The sequence below is a fragment of the Stenella coeruleoalba genome, assembly GCF_951394435.1.
Source record: "Stenella coeruleoalba genome assembly, chromosome: 4".
Classification (NCBI taxonomy): Eukaryota; Metazoa; Chordata; class Mammalia; order Artiodactyla; family Delphinidae; genus Stenella; species Stenella coeruleoalba.
In genome coordinates this window covers 76,006,039-76,031,111 of record NC_137149.1, presented here as the reverse complement: position 1 = coordinate 76,031,111, position 25,073 = coordinate 76,006,039, and the positions used below count along the sequence as shown (strand labels likewise).

Here is a 25,073-nt window from a genome sequence, read left to right as displayed (position 1 = left end):
TGCTCTGCCTATCGCTCCAGCTAACGTACGCACATACCAGGGAATAAATTAACCTCAGGAATCCTTTCCTTTAAACTTTAGGATCCTATGGGGGCAGATTCCATGGACTTCCCTGAGGGCTTGTCAACTGGGGGAGTTCGGGGGGGGGGCGGTGGGAATGGATGGAGGTGGGAGTGGAGAGAGAAACAGAAAAAAAAAATGTCTACAGACTTGCCAAAACAAACAAAAACCCAACTGCCAGGCTCTGCTGATTTTCTTCCACCTTCATAATGTACTTTGCCACATGCATGACCTAAAGCAGTGTTTTTCAAACTGCAGACCATGACCCATCAGTGAGTCTTGAATTTAATGTAGGGATCACAACAAGAATTTTCTTAAAAAATAAAATATAAAATGTCTTAGGTAAAGGTACATTTAGTAAAGGTATTTCATAAAACGTTTCCTTTGTATATTCCAGATCGCAATGCAAAATATATTTCTTACTATGGACCATGTCAAAGCACTTGTAGAGTCACTGACCTAAAGAATTAAAACAGGCCATTTGTTTTCTGCCCCACTCTCCTTGTAACCAAACTGTTAAGAATGCAGATTTATATTTAAGATCACCTGTCAAAGCCAATTTAAGCGCAGAACTGCTTTTTGGACATAAATGAATCTTAGAATCCTGACTTGTTAAACCAAGGTTCAAAGAAGGTAGCATGTCTTTCTTGCTCAAGGCTTCTTAGCAACAGCAGAACTGACAGGATAAGCCTTCTCTCCAAGACACTTCAGGCTACAGCGACAGTTCTATGGCAGCCTAGTGAGTGGTCTGTGCTATCCTGACCAGGACTTATCATGTGACCTTAACAAGTCCCATAGTTTTTTTCAGAAAACCCCTAGGCTATAAAGATTCCAAGGGAAATATTTTGAAATGGGGAAATGAACTGAAATAGCTGAATTTACCTTAACCCTGGTAAGTCAGAGGGATGCTTACAAGGAACGTGAAACACCAGAATTCCTTCCAAACATTTAGATGTTTCTGAGATTGAGGCTTTCTATTCTTTTCCTACCTGAACATTTCTTCAGATTAGGACTTTCATGACCTCTAAGAATATTCTTTTTTTTAGTAAAAAAAAATATATATATATGTATATGTGTGTGATTGTGGTAAAAAGGAGAAACTATCCAAAGATGTATAAAGAAAGAGGTCATAACATCCTCCCACCTCCTTCCACTCCTTGAAATAACCAATGTGAACTTCCCAGGTTTTTATCTTTCTATACCCTTATTCATGCCCAAATGTATACAAACACATATTCCCAGTGTGCGGGGTGAGGTGGGGATGTAGTGTGCAAGTACTCTGAAATTGCGTTTCTCAAGAAATATTTCATGGGCATCCCTCCAGGTCTGCTTCTCAAGAACTACATAATATTCCAAGTGTGGATATACCATAATAAACACAGTTCCTGTGTTTCCAACTTTTCATCACCTTAGATAATGCTGCCTTAAATATCTGAGTATACATATCCTACATGCAACCACCTTTTTTGCCCCTATAGGATAGATTCCCCCAAAAGATACATGACTAAGTCAAAAGATTTAATTTTAGTCTTAATAGACATTGTCAGATTACTTTTTTTTAAAATTCTTTACCACTTCATTTAATAATTATGAAAATGTTAAAAAATCTGACAAGTTGGAGGCAGTGTACCTCTTAGAGCACTCCTTAGTACCCTCAATACAGTAAACATTTATTTCTTATCTACAGTGTGTTATGCACTCTGCTAATCTCATTTGTTCCTGTTTTCAAGGAATTCTGTCTGGTGTCTTTTTTTTTAATTGAACTATAGTTGATTTATAATGTATTAATTTCTGCTATGCAGCAAAGTGATTCAGCTATATGTCTGAGTATAGCCCACATCTGCTAATCCCAACCTCCCACTCCATCCCTCCACCAACCCCCTCCCCCTTGGCAACCACAAGTCTGTCTTCTATGTCCGTGAGTCTGTTCCTGTTTTGTAGATAGGTTCATTTGTGTCATATTTTAGATTCCACATATAAGTGATATTATACGGTATTTGTCTTCTCTTTCTGACTTACTTCATTTAGTATGATAATCTCTAGATCCGTGTTGCTGCAAATGGCATTGTTTTGTTCTTTTTATGGCTGAGTAGTATTCCATTGTATATATGAACCAGATCTACTGTTTCCATTCATCTGTTGATGGACATTTAGGTTGTTTCCATGTCTTGACTATTGTGAATAGTGCTGCTATGAACACAGGGGTGCACGTATCTTTGAATTACAGTTTTCTCTGGCTATATGCCCAGTAGTGGGACTGCTGGATCATATGGTAATTCTATTTTTAAAGGAACCTCCATACTGTTTTCCATAGTGGCTGTATCAATTTACATTCCCACCAACAGTGTAGGAGGGTTCCCTTTTCTCCACACCCTCTCCAGCATGTTATTTGTAGACTTTTTAATGATGGCCATTCTGACTGGTGTGAGGTGGCACCTCATTGTAGTTTTGATTTGCATTTCTCTAATAATTAGCAACGTTGAGCATTTTTTCATGTGCTTATTGGACATTCGTATTTCTTCTTCAGAGAAATATTTATTTAGGACTTCTGACCATTTTTCGATTGAGTCATTTTTTTTGTTGCTGGGTTGTATGAGCTGTTTGTATATTTTGGAAATTAAGCCCTTGTGGGTCACATTGTTTGCAAATATTTTCTTCCATTCTGTAGGGTGTCTTTTCAGGTTTTGTATAGTTTCCCTTGCTGTGCAAAAGCCTGTAAGTTTGACTAGGTCCCATTTGTTTATTTTTATTTCTATTGCCTTGGGAGACTGACCTAAGAAAACATTGGTACGATTTATGTCAGAGAATGTTTTGCCTACAATCTCTTCTAGGAGTTTTATGGTTTGTTTTATGCTTAAGTCTTTAAGCCATTTTGAGTTTATTTTCGTGTATGGTGAGAGGGTGTGTTCTAACTTCATTGATTTACATGCGGCTGTCCAATTTTCCCAACACCACTTGCTGAAGAGACTGTCTTTTTCCCATTGTATATTCTTGCCTTTGTTGAAAATTGACCGTAGGTGTTTGGGTCTATTTCTGGGCTCTCTATTCTGTTCCACTGATCCATATGTCTCTTTTCATGCCAGTACCACGCTGTTTTGATTACTATAGCTTTGCAGTATTGTCTGAAGTCTGGGAGGGTTATGCCTCCTGTTTTGTTCTTTTTCTTCAGGATTGCTTTGGCAATTCTGGGTCTTTTATGGTTCCATATAGACCTGAGGATTATTTTTTCTAGTTCTGTGAAAAATGTCATGGGTAATTTGATAGGGATCCCATTAAATCTGCAGATTGCTTTGGGTCATATGGCCATTTTAACAGTATTAATTCTTCCAATCCAAGAGCATGGGATATCTTTCCATTTCTTTGAATCATCTTCAGTTTCCTTTATTAATGGTTTATAGTTCTCAGCATATGTCTTCCACCTTCCTGGTCAGGTTTATATCTAAATATTTTATTTTTGGGTGTGCAATTTTGAAAGGTTTTTTTTTTTTTACATTCCCTTTCTTATACTTGTTAGTGTAAAGAAATGCAACTGACTTCTGTATGGTATTCTTGTACCCTGCTGTCTTGCTGAATTTGTTTATCAGTTCTAGTAGTTTTTGTGTGGACAGTTAGGGTTTTCTATACACAGAATCATGTCATCTGAGTATAATGGCAGTTTTACCTCTTCCCTTTCAATTTGGATACCTTTTATTTCTTTTTCCTGTCTGATTGCTGTGGTGTCAGATCATTTTCTAAATGGATTGTAGCAGTTCACACTCTCCCCAGCAATGTTTGGATGTCATTTCCCTGCATCCTCACCAGCAATGAATATTACCACTCTTTTTAGTTTTTGTTAATGATGGGTACAAGTATCATCTCATTAATGCTTTAATTTCCTTGACTACATTCAGAATATTTTTATATTTGAATTTTCTTTTATATGAATTACCTGTTCATAGCCTTAGTCATTTTTCTATTCGGTTGATTCTTGTTATTATCAGTTTGTGGCTTTTTGTACATTAGAGATACTGACCCTTTATCATGTATTACAAATATTTCTTCCTAGCCAACCATTCTTTTATTTGTTTACAGTGGCTGAGGAGCTTAAAATTTTAACAGTTGTGTATTCTATTTCATCATAGAATTCTGAAATTTCACCAAAAAGGCACAGCAAATATGTTCTAAGCTGCATAAATGATCCCTGCAATTCAATGAATGCTTGAGGTTTATCAACCTGTAGCAATCAGACTAATGCATCCTGTTTCTGTAGTCACTGGCACCTTTTTCTTAGTTATTGCTTGTTGCAGCTAAAACACAACCACAGAGGGCTGAGGTGAATTCCTGGGTCTCCCTCTGATTCTTCACCTAGTTGAGGCTCTATGGTGAGCAGTGACTTCTAGGCAGTTTTTTCCACCCTACAAACTTCCAGCCCATTGCACATCTGTAGAATTGTATTAGAAATCACTTTTCTCAGCTCAGCCTGCATCTTTTTTTTCTCAAACCAAAAATGTATTTATCAACCCACTCCCCTTACATAAGTAAGGCAGTAGTTTGCCATATAAAAATTTGCCACGTAAAAATTCTTTGCACTTCTGTATGTTTTCTACATGATATAAAACTTTTTACAATATGTTAATTAAGATATGAGTTCTGTTGAATATAAGCATTCATTTTCCAATCAAATACTTAACAAGAACAGTTTCTTGGCACACAGTGGGTCGGGTTAATTGGTACAGAATGCTCTTTACTGAGAGCTACATGAGCTGAGGAGCAACAGCTCAGTTGCTAAGATTCACTATTTCAACACGGTAGTGTTTTTCTGCTTTGGTCACATACAAAACCCTTAAAGAATTCTGAAATTCAATATATAAAGACCAGAGATATATTACTTTAGCCACTGAATCAAATTAATACTTAACACCATTATTTAAAAAAAAAGAGAGAAATACCAAAACCATTATTTAAAACCATTTTTAAATAAATGTTTCAAGATCTGCACTAGTATAAACCATTTCTTCCAGTTTGCAACTTGGAAACTGAAGGAAAAAGATGCCTATTGAGTTTATCTGTTTTGTCTTTATAACATTCATATGAGAAAAACACTGAGATACCTGGTTTTCTCTCACTAATAGTGGCAATATGGGGAAGTGTCAGGGAAAAAAAGAAAAGCAAACAGGCGAAAACCAGGCATTCCAAATAAGTAATGCTAGGTATTTTTTAGAGTAGGAGTTGGCCTAGATTCCACATGGTTTGCCGAGTGCCAATCCTGGTGTCATGAAGCAGAAAAAATAAAGGGTGGGTTTGATGCTGAGACAACAGCTTAGTAACAGCATGTGGTGGCAGTGGGCTCACAAGTAGGAGAAGCAACTCTGATGTAAAGTGTCAAAAAAAAAATTAGATACTATGATCTAACTCAAGATTTGCTTAATTATAAAAGAAAATGAAAACTACCTATTTGAGACTGTAAATCCTTTTTTCTAATTACAAAGGTAATATCAATAAACATCAACCTAACTCTTGAAGGCTGGGATGGAATAAACAAACATTGCTTCATGTATTCTTCGATATATATTTTTAAACCCATCATTATCACAAGCCTTAAAATATTTATACTGTGACTCAGCAATTCCACTTCTAGAAATTTATGCTAAATGTATATGTATGGAGGGGTTACAGGTAAATTTTATTCTTCTGTGAATTTTTATACATTTTCCAAAGTTTACATAATGAGCACAGTTTACCTTTTTAGATGAGGGGGGGAAGTAGGACAGTATTCTCTAGTGGCCTCAAGCCAAGGAAACCCAGTTTCTTCTTTCTTCATCTTTCTGAATCTCATCATGACATGCACAGGGATAGCAAGTTTTGTCATAAGAGAACAACGACAGCAGCTCGTATTGGACAGGCGTTTTTGTTCTCAGGTCTTTAGTAAATCATGTGATGAACCCTTAGCCCTCAGAATAGAGTAATGGTATTGGCTTTGGACTCAAACTGTTATTTTCCATTGATGAAGCTGTTGCAGGAAGAGTCCCAAGAGTTGAGCTCTTACACAAGGTCCCAAACCTAGGACTCGGTGACAGTTTATCAAAATGGCATATGGCAAACAAGACCCAACATTGAGAAGCAGAATTTACAAGGGCATGCGTTAATGATGGTAGCCAGTGGCAGGAAAGTGTGAGTCTGTATTCCCCAAACATGCAGAAAAATACATTAATTCAAAATATACAAGCTTAGAGGGAAACTGACAGGAAGAAGTAAAAAAAAGAATGTATATTTTACATAAGTATTCAGGAAAGGGTAATATGGAAATTGCTGGGTTTAATCCAGTTAGAAAGTCTGATGCATACCCTGTGCAATTCTAGGAATGTTGACCACTTCCAAGCTGATGATCCAGTGCAGAGAACTCAGACTATATCCCCCACCCCCGCCTTTTTTTTTTTTTTGCAGGTTAAAAGGGGTCATTATGGAGTTCAAAGAACAGAACTCTTGCCTGGCGACCGAGACAACCTGGCCATTCAGACCCGGGGTGGCCCAGAAAAGCATGAAGTAACTGGCTGGGTGCTGGTGAGTACCAAGAGCTAGCAAGGATTTCACTCTTAGGAATAGACAGAGCAAACCAAAGGTGCCTGATGTACTACCAGGCTCAAAGTATTCGTCTGCCCTTCCACATCTCTTTAGAACAGCCTTACCACGAGCTGCTGTTTCTCTTTCAAAGGAAACTTAAAAAAAAAAAAAAAAAAAACTGGGCTTTATTAGGATGTTTTGGAAATCACCAAAAAATAAATCAGAACCAACTTTTTTTTTCCCCTAAGAGTTCAAAGCAAAATCCTCAAAGGGAACTAATGACCCAAGCATTATTTTAATCAATTATTGATTATTTTACTTGACCTCTGATAGCCATGGACACGCATGGATAGTACTTAGATCACATACCCTACACCAACGTCTCCCTCAAATGAGGATATGTGCACCTAGCCTGTTTTTAACCTATGCAACGTGACCTAAAGTTGTCCATGACAGCTTTACCTCATAGTAGGAATCCTCCTGGCAGACCAAATTCGATAGCTATATAATTACTCCTAACACAAGACTTGCACTGTTTCTAGCAGTAGAAATACTTTGCTATGAAACGCCTGGTCATGTTAGGAAACTTATGAAATAATGACCTAATTGAAGTCACAAGAAAAAAGTTCACTGCCATAGAGAAACTAAAGATCCTTTTTCTTTCACAGGTATCTCCTCTTAGTAAGGAAGATGCCGGAGAATATGAGTGCCATGCATCCAATTCCCAAGGACAGGCTTCGGCATCAGCAAAAATTACAGTGGTTGATGCCTTACATGAAATACCAGTGAAAAAAGGTAGGTAATAAATCTCATAACCATTTAAAAATGACTAGTGCTTTTGTTTAATAAAGCACAGAACCAAGTATGAAAGTATCAGACATAGCTCTTAATGAAATTCTGTGATGTTAGGAATCCACAAGGGAAGGACATTAAGTATGTAATCAAAATGTAGAGTGCATGGCTCCAAAAGAACATTCAGTGGTTGATGGAATGCTATTATTATGACTCAGATGCTTTCACTTTATCTTACACATAAGAGTCAAACCTGATTGGAATGGTTTATATTTCCCATAACTTTCTATCTATCGTCACAGCATTTTCCTTGGTGTTGTGACTATTATATTAAATTCCCATTTAAAAGGAAATGATTGTAGACAATTCTGGTCCTTCACTTTGAGCTTTTATAAGAAAAAACCCAGAAAGAGTATATTGGCAAGTACTCAATTCTGTTCTGCCTCTATCCACTTCACTGTCAAAAGCTTCCTCTTAAGCATCCATCCTGGCGGTATGAGAGTAATGCTACTTTACATTTATATAGATCTATTAGACTGATGTCTGACTTGGTTTTTCCTTAAGCCAAAAATAACGAAATTTACTGTCAGCATTTGTCAAAACCATTCCACTGTGTGGATCACTCAGCTGCGGTACGAAAGGAAGAAATATCAAGTAAAGATGTGTTTGGTCAGATTCTCTTCAGCCAAGATGTGTAAAGTCAAGTGATGAAACAGAGCAGTAGCTAAGAGTCATGTGTTTGAGTCTCAGCTCTGCCACTAATTATTCCGTTTTAAATTCTGAATGAGAACTGGATGACAAAGGAAAGTTCCTTGGCCTCTCTGGATCTCACCTTGCTCATCTGTGAAACATGCTTCTCCCAGTTCTATAGTAAGGTCTGTCACTTACAGATAGACAAGTACAACAAAATCACCTTCCACATCTAAAACCATATGGCTCAAATTCCACCATATCATTTATAGTTACTCACACATCCTTTATCCCCACATTTTAACATCTTCATTTATTTGGAAACAAACACTAAACTACCTCAAAATTAGAAAGTCAACCATGTCCATATATGTAACTTATTTTTATCTTTTCTTTTTAAACAGGTGAAGGTGCTGAGCTGTAAACCTGCAGAATATATTAATCTGCATAGCTAAAAGTAGTCATGGGTAACTACAACCCCTGTTCTTGCCTAATAACCAGTTTCTTTTCATCCAGTCCACTAACACTTTAGTTATATTCACTGGTTTTACACCATGAAATACAAAATAAAGATAACACATCAAGACTGTCTACAAAAATTTGTCTATTTACAGAAGAAAAGCATGCATATCATTAAACAAAACAAATAAAATGCTTTTTCTCCTAGTGCAAGTACATTTTTGTTGTTTTAAAAATTTTTTAAAAGCTATATCATAGAAACAAACAAGACACAAAGATTTTTAAAAGAGCTAAACACTCATCATTCGAGGTGCAATACTCATAGACATGAGTTCCTGAAACAACAGTTTGCATGCATAAGGCATTCGCACCAAAGAGATCTGGGGGAGAGAAAAAAAAAAGGTAATTAGCAAAGCTGTATTGAAGGGACCCCACGTCCCTACCCCAGAAAAAGCTGAAGACTTGGTACTGGAGGTGATGAACAAATGAGGCTGATAACACTCATCCTACCTTGGCCTTTGGGGCTCTTCTCCTAAAAGGCTTTGGTATTCTGCCCTTTCTGCCAGATATAATTTATATTCACCCTTCTCAATTAAAAGGTTTAACAAAACTCATTGTTTAAAATTCCTTGTACAAGGTCTTATTATTTCCAAAAGATGAACAGCTTAGCTTAGAGAAATTACCACACTGAAACTTAATTAGTTTTTAGAAAAACAGAATTGTTACCTTTTTCCTCATTTAAAACTAGGACTCTTATCTTATAGAAGCATGCTATCAAAATTGTGAAAATGCCAATCTGTTCCACCACACTAAATCTGCCTGGATGATTAGGCCAACGTGGTTATATCCTAAACAGATATCAACTGTCAGTAAGGTATGTACATACCTGGGTTTTATTTCGGCAGCCCCTGCATTCATACGTATGGGTCCTGGTGTTAGCGATCGCCATTATTCCACAAAGATTGCAAACATGAACCTGATATGGATCTGATGCCTCAAACAGTCTTTCCCTTAAAAACTGGGCTGCTCCGTGGGCAATCTGACAATCTCGTTCCATTTCTCCAAAACGCAGGCCACCATCACTGTCATGGAAAAAAACAACAGACTATTTTGTACTGATTTTCTATTATCATAAAGAATATTAGAAAGAAAGAGAACTAGACTCCGATTTTTCTACTCTTGCATTCTCTCTATATGGTGGGGAGGGTGAGAAGTCTACCAACTATTTGGTGTGCATTAGAAGGTCCCCAGAGTAAACACATAAGATTCTCAAGTATAGCATATACTTTTCCAAATAAAATACAATGAAGTACAAAATAAAATCTCATCAGACTATTTAACTTACTAGAATTCACCTCTATACTAAAAAATGAATAATAAAAAAGTCAATCTAAATAAAGCAGCTTCTCCATGAATGAGACTCCCAGGCAATCAAACCTAAAATGATAAATGCATGTTGGCAAAAGTGATGGAAAGAACAGGTGACTAATCACAGGTTTCCCCAGCATGTAAGTGAAATGCATTGTTCTGATGGCCAGGCAAGTGGATGATGGCTTCCTTAACATTCTTAATGTACAAAATACATAAGATCAATGAGCTTCTAATGATATTACCAAAAACAAAACATTTGGTCAGCTTTGGAGGATTCTAGGCAACTACCGCGTCATTTTGAAAATTGGTAAATAAAAGGAAAGAATTAAGCATTTATTTTGCCTTTTAGTATATGAACCATGTCACCAGGTTAGCAGCTGAGGAAACAACATTTCTCTCTATGAAAGTATTCCAGCTAATAAATAAAGAAATGATAAATTAGAATCTCATCAGTTTGCAAACCTTTTTTTTGTTTTTTGTTTTGCAGTACGCGGGCCTCTCACTGTTGTGGCCTCTCCTGTTGCAGAGCACAGGCTCTGGATGCGCAGGCTCAGCGGCCATGGCTCACGGGCCCAGCCGCTCTGCGGCATGTGGGATCTTCCCGGACCAGGGCACGAACCCGTGTCCCCTGCATCGGCAGGCGGACTCTCAACCACTGCGCCACCAGGGAAGCCCAATAATTAAAGGTTTTACGTAATGATCATTAATAGCTGCTAAAGTCATAAAAGAGACAACCAGATATTGAAAGTATACAGCACTGCCTTTGAAGTATTACTGTGAAAGAACACAAACCCTTCACCTCATCAAGGCTCTAGATCCGATTAGCTATTTACAAGAAAAATAGGAACACAGAGCCCAGGAATGCAATCAACAAAAATCCAGACTGTGAGAGGGAATTCCTTGGCAGTCCAGTGGTTAGGACTCAGCACTTTCACTGCTGAGTGAAAATATTTTCCAAATGACCAAATATGATACTATAAAATTACATAAGTATAAAAGATACAAAGTGTAAGCCCAATGGATTTTAATATAATAAACATAAAAGATTCACTTAAGTGGTTTCAAATTCTACATCACAAGTAACCTTTAAGAAAGGACAACTTGGACTTCCCTGGTGGCACAGTAGTTAAGAATCCACCTGCCAATGCAGGGGACACGAGTTCGAACCCTGGTCTGGGAAGATCCCACATGCCGTGGACCAACTAAACCTGTGCGCCACAACTACTGAGCTCGCATGCCTAGAGCCCGTGCTACACAATAAAGAGAAGCCACCGCAACGAGAAGCCCGCACACCACAACAAAGAGTAGTCCCCGCTCGGAGCAACTAGAGAAAGCCTGCACGAAGTGACGAAGACCCAACGCAGCCAAAAGTAAATAAATTTATTTTTAAAAAAAGGACAACTTGTTTTGGTGTAGCATCAAAAAAAAAAATCCACAATCACCTGAAAATTATTAAAATATTCTTCCCTTTCCAACCACAAATCTGTGTGAGGTCAGATTTTCCTCATATAGCAATACTTAATTATAAAAAATAAAATCCTGCAATGGGATGAATGCAGAAGCAGACACAATAATCCAGCTGTCTTCTCACAAACCAGTTCATTTAAAAAGATTTGCAAAAAGGTAAACCAATGTCACTCATCACTAAATTTACTTGGAAAATATTTAAACTAAGGAGCCTGCCTACTGCAACTAAGACCCAGTGCAACAACAAAAAAAGATACAACTCCCAGACAAAAGCCTTTGGGGTCCTGGAATCAAGAAATTTGAGAACCATTCCTTTATATAAAAATGATGATGATGCAGCTCTCTTACCGAGATCTACCCTCCATGGGCTGCCTATTAAGGATCTGAATAGGTCCCCGAGCACGAGAATGAATCTTATCATCCACCATGTGTTTCAAACGCTGGTAGTAAGTGGGGCCAATAAAAATTTGTGATGTGATTTTTCGACCAGTGAATCCATTGTATAGGACCTGAAACAGACAGATTTTGAAGCAGACTTAAAAGTATTAAACAAGCTCAAAGAATATATGTGCATATACTGTATAATTCCATTTCTATAAAAATCAAAACAGAAAACTATAGTGTAAAGAGAGTAGTCACGGGGGGGGGGTATGATGGTAGTGACTGGAAGGGGACACAAGGGGGGCATCTAAGCATAAAAGCGTTCTGCTAATTTTCAAGATCTGGGTGCCAGTCACACAGCTGTGTTCACTTTGTGAAAATTCATCAACCTGTAAATTTACGATTTTGTATGTAATTTGAAGTATGTGGTATACTTTAATGAAAAATTTAATTTTTTAAAAAATGAAATCACACACATACAAAAAAGAATACTCATAACAAATTACCAATGTAAGAGCAAACATACCTCATTTCCTCTGAGATGGTAACCATAATCAGATAAAAGATTAGAAATCTTCTGTACATTAACAGCATCATTGAATGGAGTGGCATCACCAATTTCACCCTTGTTAGCTGATACCTTTAAAAAGAAAAGTCATCTCTAAAAGCCTGCTTCCTTCTGTCACCCTTTAGAAGTCTATGTCAATATAAATATATTAAAAAAAAAATCCTTTCTGGAAAGGAAGATTTTGAACTTAAGATTAAGGATTAACTTAAATATCTATGTTATGGAAAGCTGTAATATAGTAAGGTTCATTTTATTAGCATTTTACATAAAATATAACAAACTAATTTACCTAAAAAATAAAAGCAACTCAATTATAAGCCTTCAAGTAGGAAACTGTGAGGCCAGATACAAAAAGAATGAGACTCCCAAGTACTTCCTACGACTCAAGGAAAATGACATTTTAATGCCCTAAAACCAAGCCATCCATGTGTTAAGCTGTAGCCTCTCTGCCTTAATAAGATACTCAAAAATAGAAAAACCTCCACTGAAAGATGCATGCATAGCTAATAGTATAGCTATAAAACCATTAGGTTCACACTGAACTAACCACCATTTATAGAAAAGAACCAGTCAAAAGAATAACCATATATACAAGTAAAGACTGGATGTAGTAAATTTTGCAAAACTTCTCAGTCATAACTTTGCAAAGTTTGGCAAAAAACAGAGACATAATCAAACCAATTTAAAAGCAGGAAAGTTAAGTGTCATATTGGCTTTTTCCAAAGTACCCTGGCTCAAATGAAAGAAATGACCTAACATTTCAGAAGAAACATCAATTTGGAACCTATATTTTTAAAGAAAATCTCTTACCTTCCCTTGAAGACATTCGATCAAGTGACCAATAGTCATACGAGAGGGAATGGCATGGGGATTTATGATGATATCGGGGGTGATACCTTCGCAGGTGAAAGGCATATCCTATAAAGGAATTTTTTTTAAAGACACTTAAAAAAACTTAAATCTCTTAGCTAGAGAACTAGAACTAGCTCCCACTCATCTAAACTTTTCTATGTCCTAAATTCTGTTCAACGTAGTGTGTTCACCTACTTATTCAACACTAAAATTAGGGCTTCCCTGGTGGCGCAGTGGTTAAGAATCCGCCTGTCAATGCAGGGGACACGGGTTCGAGCCCTGGTCCGGGAAGATCCCACATGCCGTGGAGCAACTAAGCCCATGCACCACAACTACTGAGCCTGCACTCTAGAGCCCATGAGCCACAATTACTGAGCCCACGAGCCACAACTACTGAAGCCTGTGTGCCTAGAGCCCATGCACCACAACGAAGAGCAGCCCCCGCTCACCACAACTAGAGAAAGCCCACACACAGCAATGAAGACCCAATGCAGCCATAAATAAATAAAATCTAAAAAAAAAAAAAAACACTAAAATTAAAGTCAAGCCTTTACTGCCTCTGGGCTCTCAAGTTAAAGAACATTTTGATTTAATAAAATGTTCAACAAAACTTTGGGTTAGAGGTGATAAAAGATACCTACCTCTTGTCTATACTGAATACCACAAGTACCCTTTTGACCATGTCGACTAGCAAATTTGTCTCCAATCTGTGGAATTCTAACAGAGCGTACCTGAATTCACACAAAAAATAGGTTAGTTAAGTCATTCTGATTTACTTTCTATAAATAGCAATATGACAAAGCTATACTCACCCTTATTTTACAAAATTTATATCCTTCTTGGTTGAGAGTTACCATAACCTGATCCACAATGCCCGTCTCACTAGTCCTGAGAAAAGTGCTACAGTCTCTCTTAGTATAGCGTCTATTAGTGCCCTCCAATTCATCTTCATTTTCAGGCAACGTGACTGTTTTGCCTATAATAACATCATCTCCTGATACACGAACCCCAGGAGCTATCAAACCATCGTCATCCAGCTTGTCATAAATAGCATGCCTCATACCTGAGAAGAAAGAGAATTTTCTGAAATGGTAATACCATAAAGAAAAGTATTTAAAATGTCCCATAATCCCCCTCCCCAAAAGATTAAAAACCAAATATATAAATCAGTTCCAAGTCAGAGAGAAGTTCATAGGAATCTCTAACATGTGTAGTAATGTGCCCTTATTCCAAATACTACAAACTATTCTGAACTCGGTAGAAAAGCATTGGGCTGATTCAGACTCTCCATTTGCTAAGTGACTTTGGGTAAGTGTGTTGCCATCTTCTGATCTCTATATTGCATAAGGAAGAGTATCTATGTCCTCTACATATAAACTCCAACAGAAAGTTTGAATTTAATCTTCTATAATCTTAACTCCACTGAACATCAATTCACTACCACAGAGAACCACCCACAGGAAATGGAGTAATAGGAAGATACCTAAGGAAAAAAAAAAACATTTTACTTCATGCAATACTATTAAAAGCCAAAACTGGGCTTCCCTGGTGGCACAGTGATTGAGAGTCCGCCTGCCGATGCAGGGGACACAGGTTCGTGCCCCGGTCCGGGAAGATGCCACATGCTGCAGAGCGGCTAGGCCCGCGAGCCATGGCCGCTGAGCCTGCGCGTCCGGAGCCTGTGCTCCGCAACGGGAGAGGCCACAACAGTGAGAGGCCTGCGTACCGCAAAAAAAAAAAAAAAAAAAGCCAAAACTATAGGAGAGATAACCTTTTCCCTGGGATATCCTATCCATCCCACTTTATACAGCTTTTAAGTGACTGTAAAAATAATAACTAGAAAATAAGTTTTGAGTTTTCCAGAAGAAACAGAAAGTTCTAGGCGTCCTCTCATTAGTTATTTGTTAAATACATACAAATAGTGTGGCTAGACAAACACTATGGTCACACCACAATGTGAAGAGGAGAGGAAGTTCCCATGCAAATAGATAAACTGAGGGACAGGACACAGTACAAGTGAGAATGGGGCTGAGGTGTGTCCCATGAAATTACATGACCTCTCTGATATCCTAAATCCCCTCCTCAATGCAAGACTTAGCGGAATGGAAGGACTATAGCAAGCCCACTCCTAGGTGCAAAGACTTCTGGCAAATATACCTATTTCCTTAATATAAGCTCTAAGAATAATAAGAAAACATACTCCCACATGGCAAAAAGAAAGGGGGGCGGGCAAAACCCAAAAAATTAATCAGGAAAACCATGGTAAGCTAACTTTGAATTCCATAATTTCAATGTCAGTATTGCTTACCCTGGCAAGTTTCACGTGTAGGCTTCTCAAAAACTTCTTCTTGATCAAACCCTTTTTTAGACTCCTGTTCTTTGTATGATCGATAGAAAACAGACCTAAAAACACATGGTTCTAAAGTTAACTTTTATTTTCCTTTAATAATAGGGCTTAGAACATACCAATAAATTTTACTTAATTGATATGTGGTAATTTAAACCGTGGCAATTTAAACCATGAATCTGGGACAAGAGTTAACTGTATTAAGGGTCAAAGTTAAGTCATAAGAGCTGTACAGGCCACACATGTAGCATTTGACCCATAACCTTAACACAGCTGGAATTATATGTGAGACCAGGAAGGACTAATGTCACTGAGTCCAACCTCCTACCCAAAATAAGAATCCCTCCCATAATAACCCTCAGAGATGGTCACCCAGGATCTGTCCCAATATTTCTAGTGAGAAGTTTATGATATTAAGCTATAACGTCCACCTCTGGTCTTAGTGCCTATCCTCTTAAAACTATACAGAAAAAAATCCATCCTCTCTTCCAGTTTTTTAACCAACTTTCACATACCATGGATTTGAGATTAATGTTTGACAATAAAATAAACTGAAGAATAGAAGATTGAAAAAGAAAATATACTATAATTTTAATAGTAGTTATTGGGTTGGCCAAAAAGTTCATTCGGGTTTTTCCATAACATCTTACAAAAAAACCCAAACGAACTTTTTAGCTAACCCAATATTCACGGGTCCTGAAACTCTAGGTTTATTTTTACTTTAGATATTTCTATATTATCTAAACACAAACATTTATTTGCTTACAAATAAAGGGGGGCTCAAAATATTAGCAACTGAAAATCCTCAGATACAAGAAGCAGTGTCGGGGCTTCCCTGGTGGCGCAGTGGTTGAGAGTCTGCCTGCCACTGCGGGGGACACGGGTTCGTGCCCCGGTCCGGGAGGATCCCACATGCTGCGGAGCGGATGGGCCCGTGAGCCATGGCCGCTGAGCCTGCGCGTCCGGAGCCTGTGCTCCGCAACGGGGGAGGCCGCAACAGTGAGAGGCCCGCGTACCTCAAAAAAAAAAAAAAAAAAAAAAAACAAGCAGCAGTGTCTTCAGTTGTTCGTGACCATCACCCAAGCCTTCTGCTTTCTGGAGTAGGGCACTGATTTTACCACACTAACCCCTATATAGGAAACCATGTAACAACATGTGCCTGGCAGATATCCACAACGTTTCATGAATGGAGGCAGAAGATTAAATATCCTAACAGAAAAATTTCTCTGCTGTCAGATCAAAATTTCTTCCGGACTGACATTTAAAACCCCCAAAAGTTTGGAAACACACAATTCGCACCTATTTTTAAAGAACTTTTTAAAAATAAAATATTAATATTTCCACCATATATGTATTTTGACAACTTTTATAAATAGCTGACCTGAAAAAGCCTCGGTCTACAGCTGAACGATTCATGATAACAGAGTCTTCTTGATTATATCCAGTGTATGATGCAATGGCCACAATTGAGTTGATACCTGCAGTGCATTTAAGAGAAAGCATTAAAGCACCATATGAGAAACAAAGAAAAATTACCCCTTTCTTTTAAATCAATTTTATTTAATCATATTTGCCTCAAATGTTTTCACCATGGTAACTGTCAAAGTCTACTCCTCCTGGAATAGCAATCTGTGAGACAACTACTCTGATAGCTAAATGTTTGATATAAGCAAGTTTTTAATATAAAAAATCTTATTTAGTTGCTGCTGCCAAAACTATTTTTGATGAGACCATAAAGATTTAAAGTATCAAGTATTGATAAACAAAATTGATAAACCTTTAGCTACACTCATGAAGAAAAAAAGAAAAAACAAAATCAGAAATGAAATAGAAGTTACAACTGACACCACAGAAATACAAAGGATCGTAAGAGACTACAAACCACTATATGCCAATAAAATGGACAACCTAGAAGAAATGGACAAATTCTTGGAAAAGTACAATCTCCTAAGACTGAACCAGGAAGGAATAGAAAATACGAACAGACCAATCACAAGTACTGAAATTGAAACTGTGATTTAAAAACTTCCAACAAAAGTCCAGGACCAGATGGCTTCACAGGCAAATTCTATCAAACATTGAGAGAATTAACACCTATCCTTCTAAAACTATTCCAAAAAATTGCAGAGGAAGGAACATTCCTAAACTCATTCTATGAGGCCACCATCACCCTGATACCAAAACCAGACAAAGATACCACAAAAAAAAGGATCACACACCATGATCAAATGGTATTTATCCCAGGGATACAAGGATTTTTCAGTATCTGCAAATCAGTGTGATATACCACATTAACAAACTGAAGATAAAAACCATATGGTCAACTCAATAAATGCAGAAAAAGCTTTTGACAAAATTCAACACCCATTTATGACAAAAAATCTCCAGAAAGTGGGCATAGAGGGAACCTACCTCAACATAATAAAGGTCATATATGACAAACCCACAGTTCGCATCGTACTCAACAGTAAAAAGCTGAAAGCATTTCCTCTAAGATCAGGAACAAGACAAGGATGTCCACTCTCACCACTTTCACTCAACATAGTTCTGGAAGTCCTAGCCATTGGTACTCAGAGAAGAGAAAGAAAGAAAAGGAATCCAAATCGGAAAAGAAGTAAAGCTGTCACTGTTTGCAGATGACATGATACTATACACAGAAAATCCTGAAGATGCTACCAGAAAACTTACTAGAGCTCATGAATGAATTCAGTATAGCTGCAGGATACAAAATTAATACACAGAAATCTCTTGCTTTTCTATACACTAACAACAAAAGATCAGAAAGAGAAATTAAGGAAACAATCCCAATAACAATCACATCAAAAAGAATAAAATACCTAGGAATAAGCCTACCTAAGGAGGCAAAAGACCTGTAGTTTGAAAACTATATGACACTGATGAAAGAAATCAAAAATGACACAAACAGATGGAAAGATATACCAAGTTCTTAGATTGGAAGAATCAATACTGTCAAAATGACTATACCACCCAAGGCAATCTACAGATTCAATGCAATCCCTATCAAATTACCAATGGCATTTTTCACAGAACTAGAACGAAAAATTTTTAAATTTGTAATGGATATTCAAAAGACCCCAAAGCAATCCTGAGAGAGAAAAACAGAGCTGGAAGAATCAGGCTCCCTGGCTTCAGACTATACTACAAAGCTACAGTCATAAAAACAGTATGGTACTGGCACAAAAACAGAAATATAGATTAATGGAACAGGATAGAAAGCCCAGAAATAAACCCACACACTTATGGTCAATTAATCTAGGAAGGAGGCAAGAATATACAGTGGAGAAAAGACAGTCTCTTCAATAAGTGGTGCTGGGAAAACTGGACAGCTATATGTAAAACAATGAAATTAGAACATTCTCTAACACCATACACAAAAGTAAACTCCAAATGAATTAAAGACCTAAACGTAAGACTGGACACTATAAAACTCTTAGAGGAAAACATAGGCAGACACTCTGACATAAATCGAAGCAATATCTTTTTGGATCCACCTCCTAGAATAATGGAAATAAAAACAAATAAATGGGATCTAATTAAACTTAAAAGCTTTTGCACAGAAAAGGAAACCATAAGCAAAATGAAAATACAATCCACAGAATGGGAGAAAATGTTTGCAAACCAAGTGACTGACAAGGGATAAATTTCCAAAATATACAAACAGCTCATGCAGCTCAACATCAAAAAAGAAACAACCCAATCAAAAAATGGGCAGAAGATCTAAACAGACATTTCTCCAAAGAGGACATACAGATGGCCAACAAACACATGAAAAGATGCTCAATATCACTAATTATCAGAGAAATACAAATTAAAACTACAATGAGGTATCACCTCACACCGATCAGAATGGCCATCTTCAAAAAACCTACAAACAATAAATGCTGAAGAGGGCATGGAGAAAAGGGAACCCTCATGCATTGTAGGTGGGAATGTAAATTGATACAGCCACTGTGGAGAACAGTATGGAGATTCCTTAAAAAATGAAAAACAGAACTACCATAAGACCCAGCAATCCCACTACTGGGCATATACCCAGAGAAAACCATAATTCAAAAAGACACATGCACCCCAACGTTCACTGCAGCACTATTTACAATAGCCAGGCATGGAAGCAACCTAAATGTCCATCGATAGAGGAATGGATAAAGAAGATGTGGTACATATATACAATGGAATATTACTTGGCCATAAAAAAGAATGAAATAATGCCATTTGCAGCAACATGGATGGACCTAGAGATTATCATACTAAGTGAAGTAAGAAAGAGAAAGACACATATGATATTTGGAATATATGTGGAATCTAAAAAAATGATACAAATGAACTTTTTTGCAAATCAGAAACAGATTCACAGACTTCGAAAATAAACTTATGGTTACCAAAGGGGAAGGGTGGGGGGGAGGGATAAATTAGGAGTTTGGGATCAACAAGGATCTACTGTATAGCACAGGGAACTCTACTCAATATTCTGTAATAACCTATATGGGAAAAGAATCTGAAAAAGAACGGATATGTATATATGTATAACTGAATCACTTTGCTGTACCCCCTAAAAATAACACAATATTGTAAATCAACTACAATATAAAATTAAAATTATATTTAAATAAAGTAACAAGTATTAAAGAAGAAAAAAAGCTGAAAACTCTATAAACTAGTAGATTGCAATATAAGAAATGATTGTTGAATGTGAGTGGGGTTTCTTTTTTTTTTAAGATTTATTTATTATTTTTTTATTTTATTTTTGGCTACATCAGGTCTTAGTTGCGGCATGCGGGATCTTCCGTTGCGGCGCGGGGGCTTCTCTAGTTGTGGCGTGGTTTTCTCTTCTCTAGTTGTGGTGCACAGGCTCCAGGGCACGTGGGCTCTGTAGTTGTGGCGCATGGGCTCCAGAACGCGTGGGCTCTGTAGTTTTGCAGCACGTGGGCTCTAGTTGAGGCGTGCGAGCTCAGCAGATATGGCATGCAGGCTCAGCTGCCCCGCAGCATTTGGGATCTTAGTTCCCTGACCAGGGATCGACCCCGAGTCCCCTGCATTGCAGGGTGGTTTCTTTACCACTGGACCTCCAGGGAAGTCCCTGAGTGGGGTTTCAATGAACATAATTCATATATACGTGAATCATCAGATTTTCCAAAAACTGAAACACACTCAACTCTAAAGCTACAGTAACATAGTACCTTGACCTAAATATTTCAAATGTGGAGTAAAAACTATGACTACAGAATACAAAGGAACCAAAATCTGGATGACTGAATGTTTTGGTTATCTAAGTTCTGAATAAACTGTTTATATTTGCTTCCTTAAAGCTAAATTCAACTTTCAAAACACAACCCACCGGGCTTCCCTGGTGGCGCAGTGGTTGAGAGTCCGCCTGCCGATGCAGGGTACACGGGTTCGTGCCCCGGTCTGGGAGGATCCCACATGCCGCGGAGCGGCTGGGCCCGTGAGCCATGGCCACTGAGCCTGCGCATCCGGAGCCTGTGCTCCGCAACAGGAGAGGCCACAACGGTGAGAGGCCCGCGTACCGCAAAAAACAAAACAAAACAAAACACAACCCACCCTTCAAGAGGAGACACACCATTCATTCACACTTTTATGTGTACAGCAGGGATGCAAAAGTTTTCATAAGCAGAGTGCAGGTAAGGGGTGGCAGCACTGCTGGTCTGAGTCTGGGTCACTAAAGACACACTCCTCCAAGTCTCTGATTCTCAGTAATTCCCAACCCAAGGTAGGAATAGATTTGTAGAAAGAGATACACACAAAAAGCAGGCCCTCCTCCTCAACTACCACATTTGCTCCTCCTTAACAACTACATTTCTATGGCCCACTGTGCCACAGAAAGCTTTCCACTAGCTATTTTAAATGCACTGACCATAACATTTTAAAAAATAAATTCACACTAAAGCTTAGATTTCAAGCTTTTCTTGAAAAGTCAGATCTGGCATCACTGAGTCTGCACGTACACATCACAACCACAGCTGAAGCTGAATAGGGCTAACCCCAGCAAAAAGGCAAACCTCTCTTCAACTCCACCTACTCAACCAATCTTGCCTAAGCCTGTAGGAATCTGAGACTGCAAGCTCTGTTGAACAGATAACATGAAACACTTTATGCTAAATATAACCTTGATTGCTCTCTAAAGAAGGATCATAGTAACAAGAGGGCATCTGTTGTTCTGGGCACCCTGATGGGTTTGTGTACCTGTATTTGGAGCAGGAAAAACTAAAATGCTCTGCTGGGACAGGAAGGGGAGTAAAAAATCCTCCAAGGGAAAGGCAGTGTCAAGGAAGCTGAGTCCTTCCTGGGAAGGACCAGAGATAAAGCACCCAATAGCAGGGAGCCAAGAAGAGTTTTCAGAGATCAGAAAAGTCAAATAGTCTCTCCTCAGGCGTGCAATGAAAACTCCTGAAATCTAAATGATTTCCTCTAAGGAATCTTTAGTAATATCCACACTAGTCACCACTCTTTTGTGTGGACTGTCTGAGAAAACTAGAAGAATTTTAATTTTCACGCACAGTCAAGCTGCATAACACAGAAAAAGTACATAAAGATGCAGGATCCTGACGGCAGGGGGGTGATCTGAAAGGAGTCGGGAATTGGCAGAAATTCCAGGGTCTTGGGAGATGTAATATGATCCTACTACTAAGGAGCCAGGAGCAGGACATACGTGACATCTGTGATACATCGAATGGGCAAGACTTCCCTAGCACGTCCTCATGTTTTTATGCAGCGCTACCTATGCCCTCCCTCTTCTCCAGGTGACAGCCTATAGGTGCTCAACTGTCTTGGCCCTTGTGGGGCTTTCCTCCTCTCATGTGACAATCCCTGGATCGCCCACACTTGCTGTATCAACTACAGCCCAGGAGGCAACCCCCTCCATCCTACAACCTTTATCCAAGGTATCTGGGCAAGTCTGAAAGATCAGCTAAATTTAGCTAAAAACAGTAAACTTCTGAATTATATGTCTAATATTTTCTTCTTAGCTTAAAAGCCCCAAATCAAGAAACAATGTAGTGAAGAGGAAACAGCACAAGAAAGTGAAATGGGGGGAAGGTGTACATCTGGTCTAAAAGGGAAAAAAAAGGACCAGAGTTTACATTCTGGATTTTCAAATTAAGTTGTATAAACTTTGGGCAAATAACCTTTCTGATCCTGTCGCCACATCTGTAAAACAGAGATGATACAACCACCACTATCACTAATCAGCTAACATTTATTTCTCCCTTATTAACTGCTAGGCACTAAACCTTGAGTTTTAAGTGGATTTAACCATCTAATCATCAGAAAAGCTTTATGAGGCAGGTACTATTATTATTCTCACTTTTTAGGTGAAAAAACATCACAAAGCTTTTATGATGCTTAGAAATAACGTGTAAGGTGCCTTGGCTGGTGGTTCACACGAACTGCTCAATAAATATTAGTAACTTCAAAAAAGTATCTGTGATCTCAAAGACTATAAACATGTGAAATCTAGGATTACAACCCACCTGTCAGCCAGGCTCAAACCCTTTCAGCCATTCTGTCCCCACCTACTTCAAACCTCAGCTCAGCAGTAAGGAGGCTCTAAGTATCTTGACTCACTTTAAGTCAAGGTGAACTTTTGTCACAAGGATCTTTGCTCCCAGAAGATGTCAACCAAAGAAACAGCACTCTATAGAAATAGGAATGATACTAATCCAAAGACATTCCTTAAGATAACCCTATTAGCCCCTTCTCCTTAGGGCTCCTAAGCCCCTTAGAATTTGGCCAATGCAGCTGGCAGGTTAGGCAGGGCCAGAGCTAATAATTCAGCCACGATGGTCAGGAGATTGGTTACATCAATAGATTGAGCAAATAACTAAATATACTGAGGACAATGGGAGCCAGGTTTGTCACTGTCAGAGAATGGAATTCTAAAATAAACACTATGGTGTTGTACTGGGATGGGAGATATGGTATTTATATGAATTCATGGTTCTTTAGTATATAGAGATAAAAAAATAGATAAAGGTGGGGAGGGGTATATGCATACATGTATTTTCCTAGTTCCAACAGCCGAGAGGACCTAGAAATGATGACATTATAATAGCAAGGAGCACACCTAGCACCCAGATTTTGGTTTCTACACACTATTCTTTTATCCTAAAAGGAGAAATGACCAAGTCCAAGTTTAGGGGAAGAAAAGCACAACATGAGGCAAAATGTAAGGAAGTGCTTGAAGAACAATGAGGACCTATCAGGAGTCATCTTGAAGATACTCCCATTGGAAAATCTGGGACAATTTCAGCATCAAACAGGGAGGAATGATAAGATTAGAAAATCACCATTTGGCAATAATCACCTGCTAAATTAATGACTGAAAGTGTGACAAGGAATAGCTATTCACATCATCTCAAAGTATCTTCTCACAAAGACTTATTACTTACCTAATAAGTACAAAATAATAATTAATAAAAAGTGGAGAAACCTGACAAACAATATCTTAATTACATGATAAAAGTTAAAATCACTAATAATGGGACAGAGACAGCATGTGCTTCCTGATATCATGCCCTGAGAATATAGCACTGCTTCTATGCTAGTACTGCCAAAAATTCATAACCTGAATATTGTTTCCATGGGGAAACAACAGTCAAACCCAAATTGAGAGACAATGTATAAAGTAACTTGACTGGACTCTTCAAAAATGTGGAGGTCATAGAGACAAGGAAAAACGAAAGAACTGTTCCACATTAAAGAGACTAAAGAGACATGCACTATCCTGGATTAGATCCTAGACCAATAATGGATATTATGAGGACAACTGGCAAAGTCTGAATTGGGGACTGCTGACTAGATGGGTATCAATGTTAACCCCCTGATGTTGATGGTTGTACTGTGGAGAATGTCTTTTTTAGGAAACATACACTGAAGAATTAAAGAGTGATGTGGGGGCTTCCCTGGTGGCGCAGTGGTTGAGAGTCTGCCTGCCGATGCAGGGGACACGGGTTCGTGCCCCGGTCTGGGAAGATCCCGCGTGCTGCGGAGCAGCTGGGCCCGTGAGCCATGGCCACTGAGCCTGCGCGTCTGGAGCCTGTGCTCCGCAACGGGGGAGGCCACGACAGTGAGAGGCCCGCGTACCGCAAAAAAAAAAAAAAAAAAAGAGTGATGTGGGACTTCCCTGGTGGCACAGTGGTTAAGAATCCACCTGCCAATGCAGGGGTCACGGGTTCAAGCCCTGGTCCGGGAAGATCCCACATGCCACGGAGCAGCTAAGCCCGTGCGCCACAATTACTGAGCCTGCACTCTAGAGCCCACATGCCACAACTACTGAGCCTGCGTGCCACAACTACTGAAGCCTGCGTGTCTAGAGCCCGTGCTCCGCAACAAGGGAAGCCACCGCAACGAGAAGCCCACACACCACAACTATAGAAAGCCCACGCACAGTAACAAAGACCCAACGCAGCCAAAAATAAATAAATTAATTAATTAATTAGTCATGTAGCTTCAGGTCTGTAACTTAACTTTTAAATGGTTCAAGAAGAAAGAGAAAGGGAAAGAATAAGG

General features: G+C 38.5%; 2 protein-coding genes across 3 annotated transcripts in view; one reads left to right on the top strand and one right to left on the bottom strand.

Annotated features, from left to right (window-relative positions):
* Positions 1 to 8,748, top strand: part of IGFBP7 (insulin like growth factor binding protein 7) — an 81,853-nt gene extending 73,105 nt beyond the window's left edge. The window contains exons 3-5 of the mRNA XM_079919586.1: positions 6,484 to 6,600; positions 7,269 to 7,395; positions 8,487 to 8,748. Coding sequence (XP_079775712.1) covers positions 6,484 to 6,600; positions 7,269 to 7,395; positions 8,487 to 8,506 — 264 coding nt within the window. The 3' untranslated portion in view covers positions 8,507 to 8,748. The remainder of the gene's footprint in view (positions 1 to 6,483; positions 6,601 to 7,268; positions 7,396 to 8,486) is intronic.
* A 38-nt stretch (positions 8,749 to 8,786) lies between these two features.
* Positions 8,787 to 25,073, bottom strand: part of POLR2B (RNA polymerase II subunit B) — a 46,204-nt gene continuing 29,917 nt past the window's right edge. For both annotated transcript variants that reach the window (XM_079919584.1, XM_079919585.1), the window contains 9 exons: positions 16,909 to 17,005; positions 15,489 to 15,583; positions 13,993 to 14,243; positions 13,822 to 13,911; positions 13,139 to 13,246; positions 12,287 to 12,400; positions 11,728 to 11,888; positions 9,428 to 9,623; positions 8,787 to 8,921 (listed from right to left, as the gene is read on the bottom strand). In XM_079919584.1, coding sequence (XP_079775710.1) covers positions 8,832 to 8,921; positions 9,428 to 9,623; positions 11,728 to 11,888; positions 12,287 to 12,400; positions 13,139 to 13,246; positions 13,822 to 13,911; positions 13,993 to 14,243; positions 15,489 to 15,583; positions 16,909 to 17,005 — 1,202 coding nt within the window. In that variant the 3' untranslated portion in view covers positions 8,787 to 8,831. The remainder of the gene's footprint in view (positions 8,922 to 9,427; positions 9,624 to 11,727; positions 11,889 to 12,286; positions 12,401 to 13,138; positions 13,247 to 13,821; positions 13,912 to 13,992; positions 14,244 to 15,488; positions 15,584 to 16,908; positions 17,006 to 25,073) is intronic.